The sequence below is a fragment of the Physella acuta genome, unplaced genomic scaffold (genome assembly GCF_028476545.2).
Source record: "Physella acuta isolate Inbredline_101_S28 unplaced genomic scaffold, ASM2847654v3 ptg000405l, whole genome shotgun sequence".
In the NCBI taxonomy this organism is placed as follows: domain Eukaryota; kingdom Metazoa; phylum Mollusca; class Gastropoda; family Physidae; genus Physella; species Physella acuta.
The window spans coordinates 557,979-566,286 of record NW_026731924.1 but is presented as its reverse complement, the minus strand read 5'-3'; the positions used below and the strand labels follow the sequence as shown (position 1 = coordinate 566,286).

Here is an 8,308-nt window from a genome sequence, read left to right as displayed (position 1 = left end):
AAGTTCAGAAAGTAGACTGCTACTTTACGGACTTTCTACAGTACTTGTAAAACACCAAAACAAAAATTGTTTTTTGCTAACGTGGATAACTATAACCTATATAACCGATGGGGGGGGGGGGGGGGGTCGACAGTTCGCACCGGGTGCCTCTGATTTCTGCGGCTTTTCTTTTTGGGTTTGTATCCACCCAAGAACAATCTGCAGCAGTTTTAGAATTGTTTCCCCTTGATGGGTTGTTGTCCTCCAGATAACGGGTCCTTATTTGCAGATTCTTCCAGGCATCTCTTCTGGGGGAGGGGGCTCGGCCCCACGATGAAAGTCTACCCCCCCCCCCCCCAAACGAAATGGAATTTATATAGAAAATATATACTTTTAACTGTGTCCGCCCCCCCCCCCCCCGGAGAAAAATGTCTGGAAGAAACACTGCTTATCTGCCCGAGTGTCCGTTGCAAAATCGACTAATCATGGTCGGACGTATTCTCCTTACATTAAAGAATAAACAGTTCTACCAAGAACCTCACCCCCGCCCCAAAGATATTGAAGGCAGAGCGTTATGGTTTCGGGTAGGACCTCCACAAATTGGCTTTGAGAATCTGGTTTTTTTGTGCCCAACCTGGAAGAGACACCAACCATTTAAAATTTGAATAGAAATGATGAGGGGGTCAATGGGGGTCTGCTGACACCAGTTTCTTTGGGGGGGGGGGGGGGGGGGGCTCGGCCCCACTGAACGAAATAGAATTTATGTACAAAATATTTACTTCAGCCTGTCGGTAAGTCTCCACATCTCCGATAGTTACACGTACCCCCCCCCCCCCCCCCCCCCCCCCCGCAGAAAAATGTCTGAAAGAAACACTTGTTGACACCAATCCTTGGAGAAATGGGGTAGAAGGGGGAAAAAAGACGACACAAAAAAACCGCTGCATCAAATGTTTTATAATTTTTTGCTATTTATCATTAATCACTGCGACATTAAAAAAAATTAGAATAAAAAAGAGAACGCTTCGGTAGCGTTCAGTAGCTGAATTTAGGTGAGCCAAATATTCTACGTGCTCATTCTAGATTTGATGGTGATTTATGTACAAGAACATTTTTTTTTATTGTAGCTGTAGGCGTAAGTATCGCTCAACTATTGTAGTCTAATGTAGGCTTGGGGATAATGTGCTTTTGTTTAAAATAGTTCAAATTCTCAGGCATGAGCAGTCGTGGCATTAAGGACTGAGGAGAATTCTAACTTAACTATGTATCATTTTTAGGGCTTTAGGAGGCTTTGTCATCTTAATTCCTGCAGCTAAAAATAGCTTGCACGTGACAGCACACTGCGTGTTTGGTGCCATAACGAGATTGTGAAGTGGGGGGGGGGGGGGGGGGGCTAAAGATTCACGACCATTGTTTGTTAATATATAATTGTTGTACGTGAGTTGAAATGGTGAATAAACGGCAAAATGTGGTATTTGGACAGCTAAAATGTGGTTATGGACGGTCAAAACGGGGTGCGGGCGGCTGAATGAGGTTTGTGGACGGCTAAAATGACATTTGTATATGGACGGCCAAAATGACGGGTTATATGAAACGCTAATTTGACGTGATGTATGGACGGCTAAATGACGTATTGTGTGGACGGCTAAATGACGTATTGTGTGGACGGCTAAATGACGTATTGTGTGGACGGCTAAATGACATATTGTGTGGAGTGGTGTATGGACGGCTAAATGACGTATCGTGTGGACGGCTAAATGACGTATTGTGTGGAGTGGTGTATAGACGGCTAAATGACGTATCGTGTGCTCCATCAATCCACTTCTTCTACCGTGGGCCCGCCTTGCTTTGAGCAACCACTCTGTGAGCACGGGTGGAGCTTGGTCATGATGGGTGAGCAGATCTTCTGCAGGTGCTTGAGCCTGTCTTCAAACTCCTCTTTCTCGGCCAGCGTGTTGGCGTTCATCCAATCCAGGGCGTCCTTACATGCGGTCAAGGCCGTGTTGCGATCCGATTTTGACAGTTTCTCCCCCACAGTTTCCACAGCTTGCTTGACACTAAAAATATAATTCTCAAAGCGGTTTTTGGCCTCGACCCGCTCGCGTTGTTTCTCGTCCTCAGCCTTGTAGCGTTCAGCATCGGCCACCATTTTGTCGATCTGCGCCTGCGTCAGCCTCCCCCTCTCGTTCTTGATCTGGATGTTGTTAGACTTGCCCGTGGTCTTGTCCAGGGCGGTCACGTTCAGGATGCCATCGGCGTCGATATCAAATGTCACCTCGATCTGAGGCACCCCCCGGGGCGCGGGGGGAATCCCCATCAGCTGAAACGTCCCCAAAAGGTTGTTGTCTTTGGTCATTGAGCGCTCGCCCTCGAAGACCAGGATATCAACGCCGGGTTGGTTGTCTGCGTAGGTCGAGAAGAGCTGTGACGTTTTGGTGGGGATCGTTGTGCCTCGCTTGACCAGCACGGACATGACTGAGCCGTGGGTCTCGATCCCCAGGGAGAGGGGCGCCACGTCCACCAGGAGAACGTCCCTGATGGCCTGGCTCTGGTCGCCAGTCAGCACGGCCGCCTGCACGGCCGCCCCGTAGGCCACGGCCTCGTCCGGGTTGATGGACTTGTTGAGCTCCTTGTCGTTGAAGAAATCCGAGAGAAGTTTCTGCACCTTGGGGATCCTGGTGGAGCCCCCCACCAGCACCACCTCGTGGATCTTGCTTTTGTCCAGCTTGGCGACTTTTAGGGCCGTCTCCACCGGCTGGATCGTTGATCGGAATAGATCGATACACAGCTCTTCGAATCTGGCTCGCGATATTTTTGTGTAGAAGTCGATTCTTTCAAAGAGAGAATCGACTTCGATGGAGGCTTCAGTGCTGCTGGACAGAGTTCTTTTGGCGCGCTCGCAGGATGTCCGCAGACGGCGGATGGCTCTGGCGCTGCCGCTCATGTCCTTGTTGTGCTTCCTCTTAAACTCCTGTACAAAATGGCTGACCAGACGGCTGTCAAAGTCCTCCCCTCCCAGGTGGGTGTCGCCAGATGTCGCTTTCACCTCAAACAACGAGCCCTCATCGATGGTTAAAATGCTGACATCAAAAGTGCCGCCACCCAGGTCGAAGATTAAGACATTTCTCTCCCCTTTCATGCCCTTGTCGAGCCCATACGCCAGCGCTGCCGCGGTTGGTTCGTTGATGATCCTCAGCACGTTCAGACCGGCAATGGCGCCAGCGTCCTTGGTCGCCTGCCTCTGTGAGTCGTTGAAATAGGCCGGCACCGTGATGACGGCATCCGACACTCGCTGCCCCAGGAACGCCTCGGCCGTCTCCCTCATCTTGGTCAGCACCATCGAGCTGATCTCCTCCGGAGCGAAGAGCTTCCTCTCGCCTTTGTATTCCGCTTCAATCTTCGGCCGACCTTCAGACTCCACGACCTTGAAAGGCCAAAGTTTCATGTCACCCTGCACCGTTTTATCCGTGAACTTGCGGCCGATGAGACGTTTGGCGTCGTAGATGGTGTTGGTGGGGTTCATGGCCACCTGGTTCTTGGCGGCGTCCCCCACCAGACGCTCCGTGTCGGTGAAGGCCACGTAGCTGGGCGTGGTCCTGTTGCCCTGGTCGTTGGCGATGATCTCCACCTTGCCGTGTTGGAACACCCCCACACACGAGTAGGTCGTCCCCAGGTCGATCCCAATGGCTGGCGCTTGCTTTGGCATCTGAAATCATCCAATTGGTCAGACACTTTAACGGGGAGTTTAGACCAAATTGGTCAGATACTTTAACCGCGAGTTTAGACCAAATTGGTCAGACACTTTAACCGCGAGTTTAGACCAAATTGGTCAGACACTTTAACCGGTGTTTAGACCAGTTTTGTGAGACACTTTAACCGGAGTTTAGACCAAATTGGTCAGACACTTTAACCGGAGTTTAGACCAGTTTTGTGAGACACTTTAACGGGGAGTTTAGACCAAATTGGTCAGATACTTTAACGGGGAGTTTAGACCAAAATGGTCAGATACTTTAACGGGGAGTTTAGACCAAATTGGTGAGACACTTTAACGGGGAGTTTAGACCAAATTGGTCAGATACTTTAACGGGGAGTTTAGACCAAAATGGTCAGATACTTTAACGGGGAGTTTAGACCAAATTGGTGAGACACTTTAACCGGAGTTTAGACCCAATTGGTGAGACACTTTAACGGGGAGTTTAGACCAAATTGGTAAATTAAAATCAGGGCTAAAAGTTTAATGCAGTTTCTTTAGAGTTTAGGGCATCGCTGAGGGGGAGAGGGCAGTGCCTCCGTCCGCCGCTCCCATTGACGAAATAGAAAAAAAAAGTTATGTAGTTCCCTCAAGTTTCTATGACGGTTGTTTTTTTTTTTTTTTACATGGACAAAATCTGGGGAGGGGGATGCACCTTTTGTCTGAACCTTTTCTTAACAGACCTGTCAGTCTTGTTGTACCTGGCAGGAGCTTAGCCCCAGCCGTCACAGCTCTGATGGTAATCGGGGCAGGCCGCCACACACGGCAAGGTATTGTGTGAGGTCACTATTAGTAACTATTACTATTTGAGGCTACTTTAATACTAGTATTAGTCTATTACTATTAGCTAGCGTATGATAAGATTTAAAAATCACTTTAGAATGTCGCCTTACGTCATAATACAACTATCCCCCTATGTAAATACATGTAATACAAGTTTTAACATTTCTAACGGCTTAAGCGAAGTACCTTAAATTCATTTAATTAAATATTTTTTTTGTTTAGATTTTTGATGTTGAACTTAGCGCTTCCGGGTGATATTTTGCATTGAACACGCCCGAACAATCTAGAAATCATTGAAGATGTTGAAAGGAAATAAGCCCGATGCGCACACAATCTAAAAATAGACCAAGCCATATTAATTAGCTTATTTTTTACTTTCTCGTATATACGAAGTATAGAGAAAGTCTTGTAATCGTGCAAAAAAAATTCGAGATTTTTACAAATCTCGACATTTTACACCTCACTGATACGGAAAAACATAATTTTGCAATCTTGTCCGTATGTCTGTGTGTGTCCGTGTGTAAACACGATAACTTGAGTACCGTTACAGCTAGGTTGATAAAATTTTATATTTAAGTATTTTATTAGGTAGTCCAAACTGGCGAAAAAGTGCGTTTTAGGGTCAGTTTTTGCGGTTTTCAAAAATAAAACTTCACTACTTCTAGTTGTCCTATAAGAATAAAAATTATATGTCAATAAAGTTTAAGCCTTTATCCGTCGTAATCTGGTATTTTTATTTCTGTAACACATGTTTGAATGTGTTTTACATTTGTTTGAAAAGTATCAGTTACGTCAACAAATTTCACCGTTTTGCGTGTACCGATCGACCCCACACTGTTTCATTTGGTTGGGGCTTCGCGACGAAGCATTGTAGAAGCATAATCTTAATGTCATTTTAAAGAGCGAATTCTAGTCTATCGTTTGATGTATAAATTGAAAAAATAACTTGCTTATTTCATTTAAAAAAATCAGTTTTTAAACTTTAAATGACGATATATACACGAAAACAAACTAATTCTGTTTCAATCTTTACACCGATGTAAAGTTCACTTTTATAACTACTTTGTGTTGTAAATTCAAGTCTTTCTGATTTACGGTCGCGAAGCCGTACCCTCAATAAGCATATAACCCTCGAGTCAACTTTCAGCCCCGAATGAGTTGCTCGCCGAACGGTTTTAAAGGTTGACGACCGATGATGCTAAACGGATTTTACCCTTGCTAGAGCCTTCAAACAAGTTGTAAGTATCATTTTTAAAGTTTCATTTCCATTTTAATAAATGAATTTTAAGTTTGAATGTCAGTTTGGTTTAATTAGCACACGTTATTAATGTAAATTTGAACCCTACTAGTCCACGGTTTTAGCGTGTGAACTACGCTTGTACACATGGTGTGTTTAAACGTGAAGCTATTTAATTCAGGACATTCTAGGGACTTAAAATATGGATGCACTTAACTATTAGATGCTAGTGTTTACTAATTCTTTAAAATCTATCGAATGGGATTAATGATAGGGTCGTATTACTACAGTTTATCTGGACTATCGCATCAAAATTATGAATCGACAAATTCAAAATGGCCACCAGACATTCCTGGTTACTATGTGGACGAACTCAATTATTTACAGGGAACGAAGGTTAAATACTTATAAAATATTAATAAAACACAAAAGAAACTTATAATTATAATAACTCTACATTTTTATTAATTTATTTAAAACAAAAGACACTAAATTTTAAGGACTAATGTGATTAATTTTTAATTTTCTGTTGTGCACTTTGATTCTGATTCCCCTGCTGAATAATGTGAAATGGTCTGCGCCAGTCTCCTTAATAAAATGTACCAGATCAATTTTTAGATGGTGGTGCAATTTAATAAGATTGTACATGTTGTGACTTAGTTTTAAATGTTATATTAGTTGTAAGTGTAAGTAGTACTAGTAGTATTTCTCATTATTTATTTATTTTATATGCATATAGTAACACTGAAGGACAGTTAAGTTGTCCTATATGATGTTGAGAACCACAGTATGGCATCTTCATCATTGTATATCTCAACCAGTGTGGCACAAACAACGAATATTTCATTCAATAGAATTAATGTTCAAAATGTACTATCAAGTATAAATTACTTTAAACAAAAAGGTGTTTTCAGGCTTTTTCATGTTTCCAGCTACAGTCATAGGACAAATAGTAGGCCTACACAATAGGCTAGTAGTAAATCTAATTATATTTTATTAATCACTAAAACAATTATTTATTCCTCCATAGCTGGAGACATTTATGGTGGCCTATCCAGAACTTTCCTTACAAGGGAAGGGAAGAAGGCCAAGCCCCCCCCCCCCCCCCCCCCCAAACTACAGTTCCCAAAACATATCACTTACTCTTGATGCTCCACAAGATCAAGGTTGGGGGAAACAAGACATACAAAGATGTGGAGTTGTCGTTTTAAAAATTGTTCCCCCAAAGCAGTTATCAACCCAATAGGTTTGAATGTAACAGCAACTGCTGCATTACTTGTAGGCATCACGTCTTTATTAGATTACATTACTCCACTAAATTTTGATTCCGTTTTCCTGCTCTAGATAACTGTGGCATTTTTAAAAAATAATATTTTAACTCATGTGGTTTTTGAAAATAATGAACACATTCTTCCTGTTAATGTTACCAACAAAATAGTTTTAGAGTTAATCTATGTCCAAAGCAAAAACAAAAAAATTTTATGAAAATAAAAGTGACCAAAACGCATTTTTGTCATTTTCAATTATTTTTTGACCTTAGAAAGACTCATTTTAGATGACTGAAAAAAATGGGGCATATATATTACAAACTTTGCAGTAACTTTACCAATTTCTACACTTCTATGTTATTTAGTTTAGAAAATATAGGTTCTCAAAAATGGCACTTTTTGAAAATCAGTTTTTTACCAAATTTTGCTTTTTTAAAAATCGCATAACTTTTTTATTTATTAAGATATTTTTATAAAATTTGTGGCATAGAGCTTACAATTAAAAGTTCTTTCATGACATACTCACTCCAGAAGTCTGCAATCAATAGTTAATTTCAGTTTGGACTACCTAATTTTATCAAAATCGTAGATCCGTATCAACTTTTGAGCGATTTCCGATAACCGGAAGTGGTACTTTTCCTACTTTGAATTTTTCAAAAGCTTATAACTTGAGTACTATTTCTGATAGATAAATGAAATTTCACATGTAAGTAAAAGATCTAATTTTCTACCTTCTGTTAAATTTTGAGTAATTTACGCTACTTCCGATTTCTCAAAAAACTAATGTAAATTTTAAAAGTACTAATAATATTGCGCACTATTATGCGCTTTTTGATTTGGCGTTCACTTGGTGTGCAATTAATTTGTCTACGAGATTTTATTCTATTTTTAAAACTTTAAGTATTTAAAATGGATTAAAAATCATGTCTATAGCCCGAGTTCCCATCCCCTGTTATTTTATATAAGAATATTCGAGAGAGTTTAGGGGAGATCACTCCCGGTTTATTTTTTAATACGGATAATTTTAATTCAGCAAACACCCACACGAGTAAGGGCCAATAGATGATTGGAACAAATAATTGTTCCTTATCAAGAGTCCGTATGGCCTAGTGGTAGAGAGCTAGACATTTTACCAAAAAGTCTCGAGTTTGAATCCGATGGGAAAGTAAAGGCGACTGGGCATAATGCTGACCAAATATCCCTTCACATCCGAGGAACACTGTGATCACAGTTCTGCCCAAATGTCAAATGAGTTCTCACCACGTCTTGAAGTCAAATGTATCACCAACAGTA

The 8,308-nt window shown here is 41.8% G+C and overlaps 1 protein-coding gene across 1 annotated transcript; it reads right to left on the bottom strand.

Moving 5' to 3' along the window:
• Positions 1–922: 922 nt before the first annotated feature.
• Positions 923–4,764, bottom strand: LOC131942416 (heat shock protein 70 B2-like). The gene is made up of 2 exons (XM_059302294.1): positions 4,697–4,764; positions 923–3,682 (listed from the first exon to the last, which is right to left on the bottom strand). Exon 2 carries the CDS (start codon positions 3,680–3,682, stop codon positions 1,790–1,792), a length of 1,893 nt encoding a protein of 630 aa, XP_059158277.1. The 5' UTR covers positions 4,697–4,764; the 3' UTR covers positions 923–1,789.
• Positions 4,765–8,308: the final 3,544 nt, after the last annotated feature.

Coding starts and splice junctions, on each gene's coding strand:
- LOC131942416 (XM_059302294.1), bottom strand. CDS start 3,682: ATGCCAAAGCAAGCGCCAGCCATTGGGATCGACCTGGGGACGACCTAC.